Source organism: Ascidia mentula, chromosome 7 (assembly GCF_947561715.1).
Source record: "Ascidia mentula chromosome 7, kaAscMent1.1, whole genome shotgun sequence".
NCBI classification, from domain to species: domain Eukaryota; kingdom Metazoa; phylum Chordata; class Ascidiacea; order Phlebobranchia; family Ascidiidae; genus Ascidia; species Ascidia mentula.
In genome coordinates this window covers 1,817,114-1,840,325 of record NC_138572.1, presented here as the reverse complement: position 1 = coordinate 1,840,325, position 23,212 = coordinate 1,817,114, and the positions used below count along the sequence as shown (strand labels likewise).

Here is a 23,212-nt window from a genome sequence, read left to right as displayed (position 1 = left end):
AATCGAACGTAAAAAAATGAATGACAAAGCCCTTGTATGCAAACAAACGAAGCGCAAAGCAAATAACGCTGTAACATGAGTGGTACTTAACACTTCGCGTGGAAGACAGCAAGCACGGGCGTAATGAATTATGATCTTGTCTTAAACGGAAAAAAAAATATTAAACGGGAAATTGTACTCGACATGGAGGTTGTCCTGGAGACACAGAAATGAGACCTTTTATCACAGCTTATTTAAGAATGTTGCAGTGAATTTCCTTTTGGGTGCTTTTACCATGTTTCAATAAAGAAAAAAAAGCATTAAAAAGAATTCATGGTTTTACCTGACGGTCAAACAATAACTGTGTTAAATTCCTCTCCTCCATTTTCAGTTCTCGGCAAAGGGAATTTGCTTGGGCATCTTTCCGTAAATTGTGTGCTCTTATGTGCATTCCACGTGGATTTAGATAAAATTTCGACATTGACGGATCTTTTTCGTAACACATTTCGGTAAGATTTCTCTGAATATTCCCAAGTTCCTCCACCTTTTGTCTCATCCGATTAACCCCGTAAATCTCAATCTTTTGCCACAAGGTGGCATTAAAATGGTCAAACAAAGCGGCGTCGGCGCGGTTCCACCGTCGCGCCTTCTCACTTATTCGTGATTTTGTTGCTGCATCAACTTTTACTTGAGATCTTTTGTTTAAGCTGAGAGAAGCAACTTCCTCCAGTGGCCAGCAGAGGGCGTCGCTGAGCAGTACCATGGATTCTTCAAAATGATCAGCGATAAGAATTAGATCAAATCGTTTTGTTATTTCTTGTATGGCGTTTTCCACATAAGATGTATCTTCATTCAAGTTGTCGTAACCAAAATCGTAAATTAGGGAATTTTTTGCAAAGTGCCATTGGGAATTGCGAGGACTAGATCTGAAATATTCTTCCGCGTTGTCCAACCACTTTTCCGGGGATTCCCTTCTATCGACTTGCTTAAATGCAGGAACTGATTTCCAGAAATAATCAAACGTCGACTCAAATAAAGTTCCTGGCTCCCGAAGTATAGAAACGTAGAAAGTGTTGTCGGGCATCACTTTCTTCACGTTTTCATGATTGAACCGCATGTGGTGACAAAGTATGTTGAAGTTTTTCATGCCTGCAAGTGAAACATTGTTCTTTTCATTGAAATCCATTACATTTTTGGTCAACAGTTGTAAGAAAATTAGTAGCTTTTTACTATAGGATCAGGTTGACTTTTTATTAGGAATATATATTTCGCCCCATGGGTTTCTTCATTTCCTTACGGTAAACACCAAAAACGATTTATGAAACGTTTAAAAAACAACAACAGTAAGTACAAGTAGTTGTAAGTACTTTACTTGCCATTTGGATTTTGAACGGACGTTGATTGGAACAGCTTTGGGTACCTGAAACCGTATTTGTTGTTTGGAAGAGCAAATGTAAGATTGTGATGGATGCCGTAACGAAAAAGAATGTTCTGAAAGCAAGAGCCGTATGTAATGCACAAGTAACAATTTTATCAAGTAAATTTTTATTGGCATGTGAATCGGCGTTGTTTTTTAGTGTATTGTTATTTACGTATCATACCTGCGTTCTAGTTATCCCTTTGTGGAAATATAAGTTATGAAAACGACAGATAGTATTATCCCATGCATAAAAATAACAGATTCAGACAGTGGTTGAAACGACATTCGATTTATGACTAAAGAGATTCGGGAAAACAAACACCCGATCTGCTACATAATCTTATGTGTTTTTTATGCCGTATTTACTTAATTTGTTATGGTATATGATGTTAATTTGCTCAAGGTAAATTGTCTCACCCGTTACTAAATAAGTTTAGTAAAAGATTATACAGAAAGTAGTTTAAATTTGGCGTCAAAATGTTGATAATTTTACCTGCATGGCGGAACTTGCCGTTTTGTGAGTTTTAAGGAACATGACATTATTTTGTCTTGTGCAGTTTTCGGTTTGGTTGCTTGAAACGAATTTTAAACTTCCAATGTCTTGACTGAAACTGAAATAGAAAATAATATTCAAATTTTTTTTCCACGTGTGGACAATGCAGAAACTTCACATTGAAACTTGGAATAAAAAAAGGACTCGTGTTCAAACGGATTTTAAGGGAAGTAAACAAGTCTATGTGTTTGAAAAGTTTAACTTTTTGCTTCTACTTTTATGCCCATTCGGTTGATGTTTGGAGCTCATGATGCTGTGTTTAGCGAAACCCTTTTTTTTAAATGTCAATGGACAAAGAATATGTGGCTACGCCTGAAGTCTCCCATTTTGTGCTTTGGCTTGCATCATTTCACTACAGGCCTAGACGGGAGACAGTCAAAGATTATTGTTGAAAAAACTAATCGAGAACTCACTTTTGGGGAAAGACGCGATTTTCAAAGGTTGTCGATATGACTCTTGGAGTTGATTTGTCGATTCTGTAAAACAAAATGCATTGATGAATTACATGTGCTACTCATACCAAACAACAATTGGAAACAATGCTATAGCATTCAAACAAACAAAGACTAAGGAAATGTTAATGGATAATTAGGATCTTATATCTGTATGATGTAAATTGTAATATATTCACAAATGTTGGTTTGTATGCCCCTGCTATCTTATCGCATTTTTTATGACGGTATAGCTTTATCGTGGCTTTGAACTTTGGTATATGTAAGGGCAGGTTTGCTGTCGATGTATTATCAAATTTACATCCACAGAATTTGTATGCCAAAGCACCACCAGAATCACATTCTATTACTAAATTCCTGACTAAAATTTACCTTTTCATGTCATTCAGTGTTGCTGCAAACAGATTAGCTGATATAACATACATAGCAACATACAGCATCAAGAAAATGACGAAAAACTTTAATGCTCTGAACAGGAAGGAACGCATTTTCGTGCTTGTTTCAATTTTCTTGTAAATTTGCTGACATTTCTGACCCTGTAATATCATTTGTCTGACGTAGAATTTTTTATGAGGTTATTTTAGTTAGATTAATATTCAAGAATATCATAACGGATGATTTCAGTACATTTGCTGCACGGAATTTGTGCCAGAAGCAAGGTCAAGCTCCGCTCAAAACGGAACCATTTTTATAACGCAGACTTTCTGATACACAAAAAAAAAACAGTAACAGCTCACATCTCACAGCACAGACAGGCTCTAAACATCACATTGGTTAGGTTATGAATATGCGCATCATCAACTTATTGTTCTCATCCCTCCCATTGTGTGGCGACCGGATGGTGTTGTCTACACAAAACAGTTGGGATGTTATGGGCTACGGCGACGATCATATGCACCAATATGCATTACTGTACATAACTGAAACCTACGCACAAACCTTATGAACGAAGGGAAGACACATAAATATATTGATATAGTAAAGCTGCGTGTTGCACTTTACTTTACACATGTTAAAGTATATAAAATTTGGGTATTTCCTCGTCAATTAACGTTCCAGTCATCCAATGTGGGCAAAAATGACCGTACCGGCAATAATACGACAACATGCGAGAAGCGAAGGCGACGTCATAATCGTTGGTTGAACTGGGTTTGTACAGGAGTTCAGTTTCGCGTCAACCTGCTTTCTCCGAGAATGACGGCTGTAAGGTATATTTGTGTTTGTTTGTTATTGCTGGTCGCATTTAAAGGCTCAAGTGGAAGCCAACATGGAAATGTTGAAACCGAGGACAACGAATTTGCTGAATTTGAAGATTTTGATAAAATCACAGAGAGCAACAACCAAGATGATGAAAGTATGTCATTTGTCAAAAAACCTTATGGCTATTACAATTACTTTTTAGCTCTGATTGTGGCTTATGTGTAAGGTAAATGTTCATGGACCCTGCATGTGTATGGTAATGAAATAAGAAAACCGAAATCTCAGGAAATTTGATTTAAAAAAGTGTTAAACCAATATTCCACTTGTAGGATTTCTTTCTTTGGGGTTTTGATTATTGATTCTTCACAAACCGAAGATAAACACGGTAATCGCAAAAGTTTGTGTCTTGAACGCAACTAAATAACTGCCGCTTGTAGGCTTGATTACTCGCGTGGCTTAATTTGTCTGCGCCTTATAAATAGTTCACGTTTGAAAGCGAACGTTTCGTGTTGCTGCGGTAAGGCCCTATTGTAGGTAAGTGCGGCATATTTGTCAATGTGTACTTTGTTTGGTATTTATCGTATGTATTTGTTTGCAGTAATCCATACGTTTACAAACTTAACCGCACCAATTTAGTAAATAAGTGGGAAAGTGTGCGCATGAGTATAGACAGCGGAAATTCAGCAACACAACACAGCTTAAAATTAAAGGGCTGCGGTTACAACACAATTCCTTAAAGATATCGGAAAGAAGGGACTGTCTTTAAATAATACAGTGTGTAATATATTTGTTGATTCCAATTAAACATTTAAAACGTAGTCCCGGAAAGTTTGCTTCAAACATAGAACAACAACAAATATTTTAAACATTTGCAATAACAACCATTCTCATTGATATATGAATTGCATTAGAATTTTGTTAGACGGTTACAAAGTCATCTGGAAATGCATTTTAACTTTTGCAATTGACATTGGAAATACTTCAAATCAAATTCCTTCTTTGGCCAAGCATGCGAGAACTGTTATTGTCATAATTTATCCAGGCAAGTATAAATCGTTTCGGGAATTAAAGAGTGCAGTTTCGGTGCTTTCCATGCATTAAAGTTTCATTTTTATCGAATTAAAACGAATGCTAAAAACCTGCACTAACCCGAGAAAAAGGCGCGTATGCGGTTTGTCTCGGAGATAATAAATACATAACAAGGAAGGGGACACTAAAATTGAGATCAACCAAAATCAACACATGCTTGGAATCAACAAGAATAAAAAGATATCCAATGAAGCGTTAACAAACCTTTCCAAGAAAAGTGATTCGAGATATAAGCAAAGATTCTTTTGTGACAAGATTAGGTTCATCGGCACCGCAGCCAAGTTCAAAACAAAACTAAGATGGCCAAGTATAAAATCTTTCTCAGTATGGCGACCCGGTCTTGTATGGGATAGTATAATATACACTTCTGTGTTACATGGTTTTAGGTTTTGACGTTGGAATACTTAAAAAGATTCACGTTTTATGCTGGCGTTCAAACAGCATGTAGCCAAATGCATTTTCTGGCATTACAAGTTCCCTGCAAAGAGAATTTTGCTGGGCCTCTTTCCGTAAATTGTATCCTTTCATTGCAACATCCTTTGGCTTCCAAAATTTCTTCAACATTGACGGGTCTTTCATCTTGGACGAGTCCACTGCTTTTCCTCCCTCTATACAAAGCTCTGTAAGATTTCTCTTAATATTCTCTAATTCCTCCACCTTTTTTTGCATCCGATCAATTCCGTAAGACTTAATCTTTTGCCATAAGGTGGCGTTAAAGTGGTCAAACAAAGCGGCATCGGCGCGGTTCCACCGTCGCGCCTTCTCACTTATTCGTGATCTTGATGCCAGATCAGTCCCCAATTGAGATCTTGCGTTTAAGCTGAGAGAAGCAACTTCATCCAGTGGCCAGCAGAGGGCGTCGCTGAGCAGTACCATGGATTCTTCAAAGTGATCAGCGATAAGAATTAGATCAAATCGTTTTGTAACTTCTTGTATGGCGTTTTCTACGTAAGATGTATCTTCATTCAAGTTGTCGTAACCAAAATCGTAAATTAGGGAATTTTTTGCAAAGTGCCATTGGGAATTACGAGTACTAGATCTGAAATATTCTTCCGCGTTGTCCAACCACTTTTCCGGGGATTCCCTTCTATCGACATGCTTAAATGCAGGAACGAATTCCCAGAAATAATCAAACGTTGACTCAAATAAAGTTCCTGGCTCCCGAAGTATAGAAACGTAGAAAGTGTTGTCGGGCATCACTTTCTTAACTTTTTCATGATTGAACCGCATGTGGTGACAAAGTATGTTGAAGTTTTTCATGCCTGCAAGTGAAACATTGTTCTTTTCATTGAAATCCATTACATTTTTGGTCAACAGTTGTAAGAAAATTAGTAGCTTTTTACTATAGGATCAGGCTGACTTTTTATTAGGAATATATATTTCGCCCCATGGGTTTCTTCATTTCCTTACGGTAAACACCATAAATGATTTATGAAACGTTTAAAAAACAACAACAGTAAGTACAAGTAGTTGTAAGTACTTTACTTGCCTTTTGGATTTTGAACGGACGTTGATTGGAAAAGCTTTGGGTACGAGAAATGGCGTTTGTTTTTTGGAAGAGCAAATGTAAGATTGTGATGGCTGCCGTAACGAAACAGAATGTTCTGAAAGCAGGAGCCATATGTAATGCACAAGTTACAATTTTATCAAGTAATTTTTTGGCATGTGAATTGGCGTTGGTTTTGAGTATATTGTTATTGACGTATCATACCTGCGTTCTAGTTATCCTTTTGTGATTTAAGTTATGAAATATATGTTATGAAAACGACATTCGATTCATGACTAAAGAGATTCGCGGAAAACAATCCGGATCTGCTACATAATCTTATGTGTTTTTTTTTATGCCGTATTTACTTAATTTGTTATGGTATATGATGTTAATTTGCTCAAGTTAAATTGACTCACCCGTTACTAAATAAGTTTAGTGAAAGATTATACAGAAAGTAGTTTAAATTTGGCGTCAAACTGTTGATAATCTTACCTGCATGGCTGAACTTGCCGTTTTGTGAGTTTTAAGGAACATGACGTTATTTTGTCTTGTGCAGTTTTCGGTTTGGTTGCCTGAAACGAATTTTAAACTTCCAATGTCTTGACTGAAACTGAAATAGAAAATAATATTCAAAGTTTTTTTCCACGTGTGGACAATGCAGAAACTTCACATTGAAACTTGGAATAAAAAAAGGACTCGTGTTCAAACGGATTTTAAGGGAAGTAAACAAGTCTATGTGTTTGAAAAGTTTGACTTTTTGCTTCTACTTTTATGTCCATTCGGTTGATGTTTGGAACTCATGATGCTGTGTTTAGCGAAACCCATTTTTTTAAATGTCCATGGACAAAGAATATGTGGCTACGCCTGAAGTCTCCCATTTTGTGGTTTGACTTGCATCATTTCACTACAGGCCTAGACATGAGACAGTTAAAGATTATTGTTGAAAAATCTAATCGAGAACTCACTTTTGGGGAAAGACGCGATTTTCGTAGGTTGTCGATATGACTCTTGGAGTTGATTTGTCGATTCTGCAAAACAAAGTGCATTGATGAATTACACGTGCTACTCATACCAAACAACAATTGGAAACAATGATATAGCATTCAAATAAACACAGAGTCAGGAACTGTTAATGGATAATTAGGATTTTATATCTTTATGATGTAAATTGTATAATATTAACAAATGTTGGTTTTTATGCCCCTGCTATCTTATCGCATTTTTTATGACGGTATAGCTTTATCGTGGCTTTGAACTTTGGTATATGTAAGGGCAGGTTTGCTGTCGATGTATCATCAAATATACATCCACAGAATTTGTATGCCAAAACACCACCAGAATCACAATCTATTACTAAATTCCTGACTAAAATTTACCTTTTCATATCATTCAGTGTTGCTGCAAACAGATTAGCTGATATTACATACATAGCAACATACAGCATCAAGAAAATGACGAAAAGCTTTAAGGCTCTGAACAGATAGAAACGCATTTTCGTGCTTGTTTCAATTTTCTTGTAAATTTGCTGACATTTCTGACCCTGTAATATAATTTGTCAGACGTAGAACTTTTTATGAGGTTATTTTATTTAGATTAAGATGCAAAAACATCATAACGGATGATTTCAATACATTTGCTGCACGGAATTCGTGCCAGAAGCAAGGTCAAGCTCCGCTCAAAACGGAACCATTTTTATAACGCAGCCTCTCTGATACACCAAAACATAATAACAGCTCACCGCACAGGCAAACTCTAAACCCTTACATGGGTTGTGGTTATGGATATACACATTATCAACTTATTGTTCTCATCCCTCCCATTGTGTGGCGACCGGATGGTACTGTCTACACAAAACAATTCGGGTAATCGTGCACCAATATACATTACTGTACATAACTGAAACCCACGCACAAACCTTATTAACGTATTTGAAGAGAAGAAACGTATATTGATATTGTAAAGTTGCATGTTGCACTTTACTTTACACATGTTAAAGTATATAAAATTTGGGTATTTCTTCGTCAATTAACGTTCCAGTCATCCAATGTGGGCAAAAATGACCGTACCGGCAATAATACGACAACATGTGACTAGCGAAGGCGACGTCATAATCGTTGGTTGAACTGGGTTTGTACAGGAGTTCAGTTTCGCGTAAATCTGCTTTCACCGAGAATGACGGCTGTAAGGTATATTTGTGTTTGTTTGTTATTGCTGGTCGCATTGAAAGAATCGAGTGGAAGCCAACATGGAAATGTTGAAACCGAGGATAACGATTTTGACGAAAACACAGAGAGCAATAACCAAGATGCTGAAAGTAAGTCATTTGTCAAAAAATGTTATGCCTATTGCAATTATTTTTCAGCTCTGATTGTAGCTTATGTGTAAGGTAAATGTCCATGGACCCTGCATGTGTATGGTAAGGAAATAAGGAAATTGAAACCTCAGGAAATTTGATTTTAAAAAGCACTGCAGCTGTGTCAACCAATATTCCACATGTAGGATTTTTTTCTTTGGGGTTTTGATTATTGATTCTTCACATACCAAAGATAAACACGGTAATCGCAAAAGTTTGTGTCTTGAACGCAACTGTCTGGCGCTTGTAGGCTTGATTACTCGCGTGGCTTAATTTGTCTGCGCCAAATAAATAGTTCACGTTTCAAAGCGAACGTTTTATGTTACTGCGGTAAGACCCTATTGTAGATAAGTCTGGCATATTTGTCATTTGTGTACTTTGTTTGGTGTTTATTGTATGTATTTGTTTGCAGTAAACCATACGTTTACAAACTTAACCGCACCAATTTAGTAAATAAGTGGGAAAGTGTGCGTATGAGTATAGAGAGCGGAAATTCAGCAACACACCACAGCTTCAAATTAAAAGGCTGCGGTTACTAACACAATGTGTTTGTTGTTTCCAACTAAACAATTAAAAAGTAGTCACGGAAAGTTTGCTTCAAACATAGAACAACAACAATTATTTTAAACATTTCCAATAGCAACCGTTCTCATTGATATATGAATTGCATTAGAATTTTGTTTGACGGTTACAAAGTCATCTGGAAATGCATTTTAACTTTTGCAGTTGACATTGGAAATACTTCAAATCAAATTCATTTGGCCAAGCATGCGAGAACTGTTATTGTCATAATTTATCCAGGCAAGTATAAATCGTTTCGGGAATTAAAGAGTGCAGTTTCGGTGCAAGCATAAAAGACTTTCCATGCATTAAAGTTTCATTTTTATCGAATTAAAACGAATGCCAAAAACCTGCACTAACCCGAGAAAAAGGCGCGTATGGTGTTTGTCTCGGGATAATAAATTCATAACAAGGAAGGGGACACTAAAATTGGGATAAACCAAAATCAACACATGCTTGGAATCAACAAGAATAAAAAGATATCCAATGAAGCGTTAACAAACCTTTCTCATGGAAAAGTGATTCGAGATATAAGCAAAGATTCTTTTGTGACAAGATTAGGTTCATTGGCATCGCAGCCAAGTTCAAAACAAAACTAAGATGGCCAAGTATAAAAACTTTCTCAGTTTGGCGACCCGGTCTTGTATGGGATAGTATAATATCCACTTCTTTGTTACATGGTTTTAGGTTTCGACGTGGAAATGCTTAAAAATAATCACGTTTTATGCTGGCTTTCAAACAGCATGTAGCCAAATGCATTTTCGGGCATTACAAGTTCCCTGCAAAGAGAATTTTGCTGGGCCTCTTTCCGTAAATTGTATCCTTTCATTGCAACACCCTTTGGCTTCCAAAAATTCTTCAACATTGACGGGTCTTTCATCTTGGACGAGTCCACTGCTTTTCCTCCCTCAATACAAAGCTCTGTAAGATTTCTCTTAATATTCTCTAATTCCTCCACCTTTTTTTGCATCCGATCAATTCCGTAAGACTTAATCTTTTGCCATAAGGTGGCGTTAAAGTGGTCAAACAAAGCGGCGTCGGCGCGGTTCCACCGTCGCGCCTTCTCACTTAATCGTGATCTTGATGCCAGATCAGTCCCCACTTGAGGTCTTGCGTTTAAGCTGAGAGAAGCAACTTCCTCCAGTGGCCAGCAGAGGGCGTCGCTGAGCAGTACCATGGATTCTTCAAAGTGATCAGCGATAAGAATTAGATCAAATCGTTTTGTTATTTCTTGTATTGCGTTTTCTACGTAAGATGAATCTTCATTCAAGTTGTCGTAACCAAAATCGTAAATTAGGGAATTCTTCGCCAAGGACCAATACGAATTGCGAGGACTAGATCTGAAATATTCTTCCGCGTTGTCCAACCACTTTTCCGGGGATTCCCTTCTATCGACATGCTTAAATGCAGGAACTAATCCCCAAAAATAATCAAACGTCGACTCAAATAAAGCTCCTGGCTCCCGAAGTATAGAAACGTAGAAAGTGTTGTCGGGCATCACTTTCTTAACGTTTTTATGATTGAACCGCATGTGGTGACAAAGTATGTTAAAGTTTTTCATGCCTGCAAGTGAAACATTGTTCTTTTCACTCAAGTTTGAAATCTATTACGTAAACTAGTTAAATAGTTGTAGGTACTTTACTTGCCATTTGGATTGTGAACGGACGTTGATTGAAACAGTTTTGGGTACCAGAAATCGTATTTGTTGTTTGGAAGAGCAAATGTAAGATTGTGATGGCTGCCGTAACGAAACAGAATGTTCTGAAAGCAAGAGCCATACGTAATGCACACGTAACAATTTTATCAAGTAATTTTTTGGGTTATTAAAATTAGCATTGTTTTTGAGTATATTGTTATTTACGTATCATACCTGCATAATAGTTAAAGAATCAAGCAGTGGTAAAAAATTTTGTGCCCTATTTATTTAATTTGTTATGGCATATGAATTTAATTTGCTCAAGGTAAATTGACTTACGCGTTACTAAATAAATTTTGTATAGATTATACAGAAAGTTTAAATTTGGCGTCAAACTGTTGATAATCTTACCTGCATGGCTGAACTTGCCGTTTTGTGAGTTTTAAGGAACATGACGTTATTTTGTCTTGTGCAGTTTTTGGTTTTGTTGCTTGAAGCGAATTTTAAACTTCCAATGTCTTGACTGAAACTGAAATGGAAAATAATATTCAAAGTTTTCTTCCACGTGTGGACAACGCAGAAACTTCACATAAAACTAATCGAGAACTCACTTTTGGGGAAAGACGCGATTTTCGTAGGTTGTCGATATGACTCTTGCAGTTGATTTGTCGATTCTGTAAAACAAAGTGCACTGATGAATTACATGTGCTACTTATACCAAACAACAAACTTAAACAATAATATAGCATTCTAACAAACACAGAGTCAGAAATTCAATGTCTTCTGACCGAAATTTGAACAAAACCATTTTGTTTTGTCAAGGTGGGGCACTGTTAATGGGCAATTAAGGTATTATATTTATGCTATGTATTATGTAGATTGTAATGAGTTAACAAACGTTTTGTATGTCCATGTTATCTTATCGCGTTTTTTGTGACTGTATAGCTTGATCATGATCTTGAACTTTGAATTTTAGGTCGTCATATTTCAGCATACAGGCCGGGACTTCTCAAATTAGAGCAGGGTTTCTCAACTTGGGTCCATGGTTCCCCAAGGTGAGGTACCGAGGGGCTCATGAATCATTTTTCGTCAATGGAAGTTGATTATGTAAGGGCAGGCTTACTATGGATGTTTATTCAAATTTAGCACCAGTGGAATATGTACGCGGAAGCACCACCAGATTTGCCTTCTATTACTAAATTCCTGGCTGAAATTTACCTTTTCATTTCATTCAGTGTTGCTGCAAACAGATTGGCTGATATTACATACATTGCAACATTAAGCATCAAGAAAATGACGAAAAACTTTAATGCTCTGAACAGATAGAAACGCATTTTCGTGCTTGTTTCCGAATAACCTCATAAATTTTCTAACATGTGTGACTCTGTAATATAATGTGTATTAGACGAAGTGTTCTTTACAACGTTATATTTGGTGAGATTATAAAATGCAAGACCATCATAATAGATGATTTTAATACATTTCCTGCTCAAGCAATAAGGTCCGCTCAAAAATAAACCTTTTTCTATAAACGCTGTCTCCTTAAATTAGCAAATCCTGAACTCTGGTACAAATCCCAAGCATTAAAGCAAATAGCCTACCTCATATTGGTTTCTCGTGGTGGACGCTTTACTTTAATAAAAACAGAACAATACCAAACACAAGCCAAATCCAAAAACACAGCATTCACATATCAAGTTTAATTGTTTTATCTCTCCTGCTGTATAGCGTCTGGATGTTCCAGATACGCAAAGTGCGCTATAAATTCACGTAAGGATCAGTCGCAATATAGCACTGGCTTGCATTGCTCTGTAATAAATATGCTGCAGGATCAACATCTTTGGCTCTGCTATGTTTTGCTCGACTATCATTACGTTAACATAGGATTTCAACACATTAGCAGCACCGGAATTTGCAACCATGGTCAGACGCAGCTTAAATATATTTCTTTACTACAACGCAGCTTCCCTAATACACCCAAAAAATAATAACAGCTCACCGCACAGGCAAACTCTAAACCGTTACATAGGTTGTAGTTATGGGTATGTGCATCATTAACTTATTGTTCTCATTTCTCCCATTCATTGTGTGGCGACCGGATGGTGCTGTCGACGCCGCAAAACAATTGGGGTAATCGTGCACCAATATACATTACTGTACATAACTGAAACCTACGCACAAACTTTATTAACGTATTTGAAGATAAGACACGTATATTGATATTGTAAAGCTGCATGCTGCATTTGGATTTACACATGTTAAAGAAAATAAAATGTAAGTATTTCTTCGTCAATTAACGTTCCGGTCATCCAATTTGAGCGAAAATGACTGTACCGACAAAAATACGACAACATGCGACAAGCGAAGGCGACGTCATAATCGTTGGTTGAACTGGGTTTGGACAGGAGTTCTGTTTTGCGTCAACCTGCTTTCTCCGAGAATGACGGCTGTAAGGTATATTTGTGTTTGTTTGTTATTGCTGGTCGCATTGAAAGACTCAAGTGGAAGCCAACATGGAAATGTTGAAACCGAGGACAACGAGTTTGCCGAATTTGAAGATTTTGACGAAAACACAGAGAGCAATAACCAAGATGCTGAAAGTAAGTCATTTGTCAAAAAAATGACTATTACAATTATTTTTCAGTTATGATTGTGGCTTTTGTGTAAGGTAAATGTCCATGGACAACACAATAAATATTAAATATATGCTCTGGTTTTGTTGTTTAATCCATTTTTTATTGATAATAGTTTCACTGTAACCACAAGCATTGACTATTGGCCGTACTCAATTTGCATTCCCATAAAAGCACTCCACAGTACAACATGCAAACTTTCTGATTGACCTAAAAGTTTGCTTACACAAAGATTATTTCCACAGTGATTGAAGAAGATGACGACCCAGTAACGGAAGCAGAAGTTCATTCTGATGAAGAAACTGAAGGTGATGAGGAAGATGAGGCTGTGGTGGAAACAGAGGTAAAACCTTCAACTATGCATTTTCTTTTTGATCTGCGTGAAATGTTGCCTGGGTCTACTTTGTGTAGCCTAACCTAGATTGGAAAAAAATGTCGCACGGGTAATCTGCACTATTTTAATTAACAAATGCATTAACATACGAAATACATTACGATTATCTGAGCACTTAGCAATCGCCGAAACAAAATCCTCTGGTAGTGTCTAGTAATGAAATCTGGTAGTGAAATATATACTTTTGTTAGTTACTAAAATATAAGGCAAGATTATATATGTTTATGTAACTGTAAATAATAAACTTCCTGTTTGTAGTTGAACAATAGTGGTGTTTTTTACTACCTTTGTGTCAAAAATGTTTGGGACTTCAACAAACCCTTTAAAGGCAAGTGTGTCACATCTTTAGTAATTTTTAGGATGATGAATTTGATACTCTTGATCCCGATGAGTTTGAGGGACTGCCGGGTGATGATACCATTTGGGAGAATGATAAAAAAGGAAAAAGGGGTAAAAAGGTTGGTGGAAAATTGTAATTGTGTTTATTCTCTCATCTTATAATTAACAAACATTTACTTAGTGCTGTAACTGAAAGTTAACTGTAGCGTACATTTGTGCGATGCGCCACATAAACGTTAAATTTCAAAAGTAATAAACATTCAGATCTGAGTTTTTGCGGTAGTACCTGTAGTGTTTCTTGCGCTGACAGTTTCAAACTTAAAGAAGTACATGTGTGATATTTGCGTGTCCAACCACTAAATGTGTTTAACAACTAAACTAATTAACTTTACCCACTGGGAAACTGTTTGTTATTGCAACAATCTGCATGACCAAAATGCGCATTGTTGATAATGTAAAATTGCACTTGTTTTGTAACATATTTGGTGTTGTGGTTCGCAACAAAAAATCATAATTTCGCTCTCTGCGATGTAATTACATTCTTGTGCTGGATAACATTTGATCCTCCTGCTTAAAGCTAGCACTCTTTTGTCGCCATTTTGTTTTTGGTTATTTTGTGCTATTCCAAAATACAAAATTTGGTAACACTGCTCGGTGTTGGAAACAATGGCTTGTTTAAGCACAACACGGTTTTAGGTCCGCCAAAAAGAGTTCCTGATTTTCACAGGAATTTGTTTTACAGTTGTTTTTATTTATCTTTTAAAACAGACAAAAATATTTCACAAAGGGTGTTGATCAGGATCCATATCACAATGTGTTGTAAAAACTGTTAAAATAAACAAAATGTTTTGTGTCACTCTTTTATGAAACCTTCCCAGTTTATACCCGCTTATAGTTAGCCTTTGTATTTTCCAGGGAAAATCTGAACCTGAACTACAAATTGCCAAAGTTCCATTGCACCTCAGAAGTTGGGACAAATATTTCATTGAAATTTTAATGGTTGCCGGACTCTCCGTATATCTTGTTAACTTTTTTATTGGCAAGACTAAGAATGGAAACATAGCATCTGCTTGGTATGTATTTTGTTTTATTATTATTTACAAAGCTTATTAATGACGGTATTCCTAAATGGAAGGATGTATATTTTCGTTGCCAGGTGTTTCTGTAATCCTATTTTGATCTCTTTACCATACATTAGATCAGTGATTCTCAACCTTTAGGTCAGAACCAAATTTAAAACCCAAGTTTGTAAGGAACCGCATAAAATAAGGGTTGGTCATAGCAAATGGATGATGTTATTGGAAAGACATTTGGTCAAATTGCACATTTTGCACCCGTGCTTGAAATGACCACAAAATTTCAGCCTTGAGGTTATGTTAGACTGGTGATCCTGCAGAGAATGATATGTTTGTGGTGTTTGTCTCACTATGTTTAACTCATTTATGTCATATAGCATGACTTGGGCAACAGTGCCAATTCAAATTCATTCTCAATTGTATCATTATTTGTAATTAGTTTCATTTGAGCTGCACACAGGACTCATATATATGATAATTTGCAGTTGTCTGTCCAATGTGATCTATAACCAACAACACAAGGGGAATTTGACATCCCTAGTTTGCTTCAAAGAGCCATGGTTCTGTACTCAGTTATTACCTGAAAATCTTTTACAGGTTGAAGTATCACCTTGAATTTCTACAAAGTCAGTTTGAATTAATTGGAGATGACCCTCAGAACAAGAAAGCTGAAAGCACCCATCAGTTGAACAAGGAATCTGAACACAATTACACCCTGTGGTGCTCAGGAAGGCAATGCTGCGAAGGAATGCTGGTGGAAATAAAAGTACAAGCAAACAGTTTTAGCACTATATATAATTGGTTCTTAAACTGTGCATCATGGGTCCCTGGTGTGTCGTTTTAAGTTTCCATGAGCTTCACAAAACCATAAAAAAAAGATAATTTTATGGAAAAAATGGAAACAAGTAACATGTAAAGTTGGTTTTCATGCAGTGATAATTGTACATGTGAGAACGCATAGATATATAATTTTGGTATGGCAAGCGCAGTAAATCGCTCGCATGTGAAAAAGTTTGAGAATCATTGTTATATTACCTTGAAACCAGTAAATGTGTTTATTTACCAAAATCCATTTCAACGCTACTTTCTGTTTTATAGCTGCTAAAGCGCCAAGACTTGATTTCCATTATTTCTCAAAGAATCAACCCGACCAGCGAACAAGTTACAATTTCTTTAAGTTTGGAAGAAATGGATCCATTTGTATTTTGTGTTGGTACCAAGAAAAGTGTGGTTAACTTTCAAAAAACTCTACAAGATGTGGTAAGTTATCCACCTTGCTATTGAAACATTTACTGCAAAATAATTTGTTACTGATGCTGCATGCATGTTACCAATACAAGAAGGCTCTTCTGGCAAATTAATATTTATAAATAACAATGTTTTGGTTGCTATGCAGCAGCCTTCAGGATGTACCCATATATTTGTGCAAAACACTTCATTGTGTCTCAATAGCTGTTTTTGCAAACTTTGATGTTGGTAAAACAGTGTAAGTAGTATTTGCAAAAACTCGTGTTGTGCAAAGTTAAATGTCAATAAGAAGTTTTTGGGACAAGTATTGTTGAATCGAATCAGAAATTATTCTAGGAAATGAAACACTGTCTTTGTAAATATTTGTTTTTTTAGAGTTTATATTGCATTGAGCGATGGAAGCCGGCTGACAAATATGGCCTGACTTCTGATTTTTGTATTTTATCTGAACTTTATGGGGAAGTACCCAATGCAATACTTGACAACAAGGTAAACTGACATATTTAAAAAATTTTGTGCCTAATGTTTTTAATAGTAGCTTTAAGGTTGTAATTTTTTAGGTCATGAAAGTTTTATCTGACAATCCAGCCACCTTTGAGTCTCTGCTAATTTCTGATCAATATTCTGGCCAGAAACCAACCGATCAGTAAGTTACTATGTTGTAAAACTGGCTACATTAATTCATTTATTTTATTAATTCAAGTATGTATAAACTTGAAGGCATCTTTCTTTAAGCTCACATTCGTTTTTGTGTTTATAAATATGTTTAAAATGTTTCATATGATTTGAACAGTTAATGATTTGTTAGGTACATGCAAAATGTATTAGATAGTTTCTGGTTAAGGGCAAAATATGCGGTCGGTGCTGACAGTTAATAGATTCTGCCAAGCCAGTGTTGCATGTGGCTTTACAAAGAGTGTTTGTCACAACATGCTTCAAGCAACCGACCACCTTTTTCCATTTGTAGGGATGAACAACCTGGCAAAGTCCCGGAAACTGAAAAACTGATTGTTCTTACTTTAAACTGTAAGTTAAACAACCCTTTTTACAAATAATTACGTTTCATACTTGCCAGATATTGTACTGCATAGAATTATTATTAATAGTTTATTGTGTTTTTCCTCATAGTACCAAACCCAAGCAAAGGAACTGATAATATTGCCCATATGCTACCGCTGCTAAAAATGGCTGTTTACCTCTTGGACAAAGTGAGAAGATACAGATTAAGTAGAGAGGTATGGATCTTAAATAATGCATTTACTCTGTTAACCCTACATCATTTCATATTTTAATAAATTATGATGTTATAATTTTCAAACTGGAAAAATTATGGCGCCTTATTGGCTGCCTTAGCAATTTTTACATTATTTTGCATGACCTTGTGTGTTACATTACGACATATAAATCTTGATGCCTTAAGGTTGTTGGTTTTGTAAAAAACTTTAATGTAGATGATCACTGCTGAAGTTATAAATGTGGTCTTGTCATTGTAATTTCTTCAGATGATCCGTTATTTATTTCTATGTTTCTTCCATGTTTGATATATTTTTACAGAACAAAACTCGAGCAGAAAAACACAGGCAGGAAGTGATGTTGAAATATTTGAAGCAAACACATGCCCAGCGTCAAGAGGCTGCTCAGCTGAAGAAAGAGGAAAAGGCGAAAGCGCTGAAAGAACGCATGATGAATGAAGAAGATCCCGAAAAGCAGAGAAAGCTCGATGTAGGAATTTTTTCACACCATAATTAATGTTTTCGTCACTTTCTAGTTTTCTAAAAGATGCGAAATTGTGATTAGGCTTTTGTAATATTGCATGGTCACCACTTAAATAGGCTTCTTGACAGTGCTTGCAAAATCAAATGACTCCGGTAGTTTGTATTCCAATAAATAGGTTTGTGAGTTAATTTTATGAACTAGAAAAAAGTTGTTCGAATCCAATTACCTTTTCTTACTTCAAAAAAAACTCGCAACACTTGCGCCAGTAGATAACATATAGAACATGAAAGCATAAACCGAAAACAAAATTCTAATTAATGTGTGGCATCAAAAATGGTCCATTATAAAGCTTTTACATCATGTATAGTTTTACAAAATAACACCAAACAAGCAAGGCAGGGTTCGTTAACCAAATCCGCGCCGCCGTAATCTTTTATGACCAACGTCAGATTTTCGCTTTGAATTGAAAATAACGTATGCGACTTTCTTCAAACTTCAACAAAATATACGCTTACGATTAATGCCATTGGTACTGACGGTTGCTGTGCTGCGGATGTAACAAAAGCGAAAATGTCAATTGTATCATTATATGATTGCCTAAGTTGCCTTCACCCTTAGAAATAGACAGGACCGAACCAAATGGGTTCATTCCCCCCTGTTGCCAAATAAACAAACCTTGGTTATTTCCACAGGAGCAAATCCATAAACGCGAAATGAGCAAGAAGAACAAGAAAATGATGAAAGGGCGTCAGTACAAGGTCAAGGCCATGTGATTGAATTATGACGTCACTATCAAAGCCAACCTACCACCTGTCTGTGACGTAATCGTTGTGTTTGTCCAATCCGAGTCCATCCCACATGGTGTTGTATTGCATCCTTAACCCCGGTTTGATGTGAGAATATCTGCTTTTTTGAATGACGACGTCGTTGTGACGTCATAATAGTGTGCGTCCTGCCATTTGTTGCAATAATCGAATTACATGGAATAAAAACTAACGTTCATTTTACTTCCGTTTGATGGGGCCAGAGGGCTAGTTCTTGCAACTACATGTTGGCCCTGATTTTCGGGCAGTAGAGCAGAGGTCGGTATTCAAGGACTCCGAAGTCGCATGCCGCTCTTTTAATTTTACGTAAAACCTTTGCAACAAGAAAGCTGAAAGGGCAATTAGTTCATCAGGAATCCACGCAAACAAGGGCTTGTCCCAAATAGTTAAGGGTAAACCTCTGCAACAGGCGACCTAAAAGGGCAATTAGGTTATCAAACATTCGTCACCAGCCGTGGTGTGGAAGTTAACGTCCCCCTCTATTGATGCTCTGCACCACAGTTCGAACACCGGCCAAAAAGGTCTTGTCCCGAATAATGTTAGGTGAAACCTCGGCAATAAGAAAGCTAAATGTGCAATTAGTTCATCAAACTACCGTCACCAGTCGTGGTGTAGAGGTTACAATTCCCATCTCAAAATGCTCTGCAACACAGTTCGAACCCCGGTAAGGCCTGGCTTGTCCCAATTCTTTTTAGGTAAAAACCTCTGTAATACGAAAGCTAAAAGGGCAATTAGGTTATCAAACATTCGTCACCAGCCGTGTTGTAGAGGTTAACGCCCCCCTTTATTGATGCTCTGCACCACAGTTCGAACCCCGGTAAAGTTAATACTTCTTTCCCGGTAACCGTTAATTCACTTCGGGTTCGAACTTATCCCACTCTAACTAAATTCTCGCTGGTGTCACCTCTCCGTGTGTGTGCCTGTCACGGATGGGTAAAAGTAATTCGGTAATTATCTCTCTCACCCCCGTTAATCTCACTGAAATCAGGCTAAGGACCAAGGCCAGGTAGCCCTGCGTTTAGTCAGGCTAAGAAGTCCCCGCTTCTGAGTTGGCCACCGAGGTTCGAAAACACACTTTATGCTCCATCAGGGAGCGCCCCACCAGGGGGCAAGTGTCCCATCAGGGGGCATAGGGAGGTGGCCAACTCAGAAGCGGGCGCACGAGGAGATTAGTCAGCTAATTATTTTGCAAAATTTAAGAAAAAATTGTGTATGTCCCCTTACTTTTTCTTGATAATTTGTTTAGGTCGGGTTTGGGTTTGGCTGACCGTCAACGATGCTGGAGAGGAACTTGTTGGAGGTGAGAGGGAGTTCTGATTATTACTGGGGAGGTCAGGACCTACTGCTCTTGTGGTTTCTTACTTGGACTTACTACAATGGACATACCGCATTTAACGCTATTGGGTTATGTCGGGACTTGCCGGGGGATGGACTATGTTATGATAACCATTGACAGTGATCTACTTGTGATAATTATTAATCTGGCCATTACACATACTTTGGTTTATTACCGGGACAGGTCATGTGAGTAGTTATCTTTTACAGTTCTGGGTTATTCCCGGAGCTTTCTGAAGGTTAAACTGAGATATGACGATTATTCACAGGGACTCGCATTAATATTTCAGGATTTATTACCGTGCTGTCTGTTATGAAGGTAGGTTAAGATATTATCGAGGGAGGACACGTTATGTTGTTTATCAGGACAGACCTCCGTATTAAGGAGGATCGCCAGTTCAATTTTATCTGTGAGGGGATAATTCGAACCCGACGTGACTTAACGGTGAGGGGAAAGTTACCTTTACCGGGGTTCGAACTCGGGTGCAGAGCATTACATGAAAGTGACTTTAACCTCTACACCACAACTGGCGACGATTTGCCTCGTCTATACATTATCCTTATTCTTCAAATCGTTTTTAGGCACAACTTCTGCAATAAGAAAGCTAAAAGGGCAACAACTTCAGCAAAAAACGTCTCCGGCCGTGGTGTGAAGGTTACATCACACAACTCATGATGATCCGCACCATAGTTCGAACCCCGTGAAGGATGGGCTTGTCTCAATTATTTTTAGATAAAACCTATACAATAACAAAACTAAATGGGCAATTAGGTTACCAAACTATCGTCACCAGCCGTGGTGTGGAGGTTACAGCTCGCAATTCGTAATGCTCTGCACCTCAGTTCGAACTCCCATGAAGATGGGCTTGTGCCAATTATTTTTTGGAGAAAACCCCTGTAATAAGAAAGCTAAATGGGCAATTAGTTCATCAAACTGTCGTGACCAGCCGAGGTTTAGAGGTTACAGCTCGTATCTCGTAATGCTCTGCACCTCAGTTCGAACCCACGTGAAGATGGGCTTGTACCAATTATTTTTTGGATAAAACCTCTGTAGTAAGAAAGCTAAAAGGGATATTAGGTTACCAAACTACAATCACCGACCGTGGTGTAGAGGTTACAGCTCGTATCTCGTAATGCTCTGCACCTCAGTTCGAACCCCCGTGAAGATGGGCTTGTACCAATTACTTTTGGGTAAAACATCTGCATTAAGAAAGGTAAATGGGCAATTAGTTCATCAAACTATCGTCACCAGCCGTGGTTTAGAGGTTACAATTCCCATCTCAAAATGCTCTGCACCACAGTTCGAACCCCCGTGAAGATGGGCTTGTCCCAATTATTTTTGGGTAAAACCTCTGTAATAAGAAAGCTAAAAGGGCAATTAGGTTATCAAACATTCGTCACCAGCCGTGGTGTAGAGGTTAACGCCCCCCTCTATTGATGCTCTGCACCACAGTTCGAACCCCGGTAAAGTTAATACTTCTTTCCCGGTAACCGTTAATTCGCTTAGGGTTCGAACTTATCCCACTCTAACTAAATTCACGCTGGTGTCACCTCTCCGTGTGTGTGCCTGTCACGGATGGGTAAAAGTAATTCGGTAGTTATTTCTCTCACCCCCGTTAAACTCACTGAAATCAGGCTAAGGACCAAGGCCAGGTAGCCCTGCGTTTAGTCAGGCTAAGAAGTCCCCGCTTCTGAGTTGGCCACCGAGGTTCGAAAACACACTTTATGCTCCATCAGGGAGCGCCCCACCAGGGGGCAAGTGTCCCATCAGGGGGCATAGGGAGGTGGCCAACTCAGAAGCGGGCGCACGAGGAGATTAGTCAGCTAATTATTTTCCAAAATTTAAGAAAAAATTGTGTATGTCCCCTTACTTTTTCTTGATAATTTGTTTAGGTCGGGCTTGGGTTTTGCTGACCGTCAACGATGCTGGAGAGGAACTTGTTGGAGGTGAGAGTGAGTTCTGATTATTACTGGGGAGGTCAGGACCTACTGCTCTTATGGTTTCTTACTTGGACTTACTACAATGGACATACCGCATTTAACTTGCCGGGGATTGGACTATGTTATGATAACCATTGACCGTGATCTACAGGTAAAGTGAGCTACTTGTGATAATTATTAATCTGGCCATTACACATACTTTGGTTTATTACCGGGACAGGTCATGTGAGTAGTTATCTTTTACAGTTCAGGGTTATTCCCGCAGCTTTCTGAAGGTTAAACTGAGATATGACAATTATTCACAGGGACTCGCATTAATATTTCAGGATTTATTACCGTGCTGTCTGTTATGAAGGTAGGTTAAGATATTTATCGAGGGAGGACACATTATGTTGTTTATCAGGACAGACCTCCGTATTAAGGAGGATCGCCAGTTCAATTTTATCTGTGAGGGGATAATTCGAACCCGACGTGACTTAACGGTGAGGGGGAAAGTTACCTTTACCGGGGTTCGAACTCGGGTGCAGAGCATTACATGAAAGTGACTTTAACCTCTACACCACAACTGGCGACGGTTTGCGTCGTCTTTACATTGTCCTTATTATTCAAATCGTTTTCAGGCACAACTTCTGCAATAAGAAAGCTAAAAGGGTAACAACTTCAGCAAAAAAACGTCTCCGGCCGTGGTGTAAAGGTTACATCACACAATTCATGATGATCCGCACCATAGTTCGAACCCCGTGAAGGATGGGCTTGTCTCAATTATTTTTAGATAAAACCTATACAATAACAAAGCTAAAAGGGCAATTAGGTTACCAAACTATCGTCACCAGCCGTGGTGTGGAGGTTACAGCTCGCAATTCGTAATGCTCTGCACCGCAGTTCGAACTCCCATGAAGATGGGCTTGTGCCAATTATTTTTTGGAGAAAACCCCTGTAATAAGAAAGCTAAATGGCCAATTAGTTCATCAAAC

The 23,212-nt window shown here is 37.8% G+C and overlaps 4 protein-coding genes across 4 annotated transcripts; 1 reads left to right on the top strand and 3 right to left on the bottom strand.

Moving 5' to 3' along the window:
• Positions 1–310: 310 nt before the first annotated feature.
• On the bottom strand, positions 311–2,952 carry LOC145908894 (galactosylceramide sulfotransferase-like). Its single transcript, XM_082996215.1, has 5 exons — positions 2,777–2,952; positions 2,366–2,428; positions 1,893–2,010; positions 1,356–1,470; positions 311–1,128 (listed from the first exon to the last, which is right to left on the bottom strand). The coding sequence occupies exons 1-5, from the start codon at positions 2,950–2,952 to the stop codon at positions 311–313; spliced, it is 1,290 nt and encodes a 429-aa protein (XP_082852341.1).
• A 2,155-nt stretch (positions 2,953–5,107) lies between these two features.
• Positions 5,108–7,566, bottom strand: LOC145908893 (galactosylceramide sulfotransferase-like). The gene is made up of 5 exons (XM_082996214.1): positions 7,559–7,566; positions 7,148–7,210; positions 6,675–6,792; positions 6,183–6,297; positions 5,108–5,955 (listed from the first exon to the last, which is right to left on the bottom strand). Exons 1-5 carry the CDS (start codon positions 7,564–7,566, stop codon positions 5,108–5,110), a joined length of 1,152 nt encoding a protein of 383 aa, XP_082852340.1.
• A 2,245-nt stretch (positions 7,567–9,811) lies between these two features.
• Positions 9,812–12,603, bottom strand: LOC145908892 (galactosylceramide sulfotransferase-like). Its single transcript, XM_082996213.1, has 5 exons — positions 12,503–12,603; positions 11,344–11,406; positions 11,144–11,261; positions 10,743–10,857; positions 9,812–10,659 (listed from the first exon to the last, which is right to left on the bottom strand). Exons 1-5 carry the CDS (start codon positions 12,601–12,603, stop codon positions 9,812–9,814), a joined length of 1,245 nt encoding a protein of 414 aa, XP_082852339.1.
• A 493-nt stretch (positions 12,604–13,096) lies between these two features.
• On the top strand, positions 13,097–19,145 carry LOC145908278 (PAT complex subunit CCDC47-like). The gene is made up of 12 exons (XM_082995523.1): positions 13,097–13,332; positions 13,611–13,708; positions 14,119–14,217; positions 15,014–15,171; positions 15,772–15,940; positions 16,273–16,434; positions 16,798–16,911; positions 16,983–17,068; positions 17,390–17,448; positions 17,551–17,657; positions 17,977–18,144; positions 18,831–19,145. Exons 1-12 carry the CDS (start codon positions 13,173–13,175, stop codon positions 18,909–18,911), a joined length of 1,461 nt encoding a protein of 486 aa, XP_082851649.1. The 5' UTR covers positions 13,097–13,172; the 3' UTR covers positions 18,912–19,145.
• The last annotated feature ends 4,067 nt before the right edge of the window (positions 19,146–23,212 follow it).

Excerpts from the sequence above, each read along its gene's own strand:
- LOC145908278 (XM_082995523.1), top strand. The coding sequence starts at position 13,173 with ATGACGGCTGTAAGGTATATTTGTGTTTGTTTGTTATTGCTGGTCGCA. Across the intron at positions 13,333-13,610 it reads CAATAACCAAGATGCTGAAA|TGATTGAAGAAGATGACGAC; the intron begins GTAAGTCATTTG and ends TTATTTCCACAG. Across the intron at positions 16,912-16,982 it reads ATGCAATACTTGACAACAAG|GTCATGAAAGTTTTATCTGA; the intron begins GTAAACTGACAT and ends GTAATTTTTTAG.
- LOC145908892 (XM_082996213.1), bottom strand. The coding sequence starts at position 12,603 with ATGATAGTCGAGCAAAACATAGCAGAGCCAAAGATGTTGATCCTGCAG. Across the intron at positions 11,262-11,343 it reads AATCGCGTCTTTCCCCAAAA|TTTCAGTCAAGACATTGGAA; the intron begins GTGAGTTCTCGA and ends TTTCCATTTCAG. Across the intron at positions 10,858-11,143 it reads CGGCAAGTTCAGCCATGCAG|AACATTCTGTTTCGTTACGG; the intron begins GTAAGATTATCA and ends TCTTGCTTTCAG.
- LOC145908894 (XM_082996215.1), bottom strand. The coding sequence starts at position 2,952 with ATGATATTACAGGGTCAGAAATGTCAGCAAATTTACAAGAAAATTGAA. Across the intron at positions 2,429-2,776 it reads ACACTGAATGACATGAAAAG|AATCGACAAATCAACTCCAA; the intron begins GTAAATTTTAGT and ends TTTGTTTTACAG. Across the intron at positions 1,129-1,355 it reads GTCCGTTCAAAATCCAAATG|GCATGAAAAACTTCAACATA; the intron begins GCAAGTAAAGTA and ends TTTCACTTGCAG.
- LOC145908893 (XM_082996214.1), bottom strand. Across the intron at positions 6,793-7,147 it reads AATCGCGTCTTTCCCCAAAA|TTTCAGTCAAGACATTGGAA; the intron begins GTGAGTTCTCGA and ends TTTCTATTTCAG. Across the intron at positions 6,298-6,674 it reads CGGCAAGTTCAGCCATGCAG|AACATTCTGTTTCGTTACGG; the intron begins GTAAGATTATCA and ends TCCTGCTTTCAG.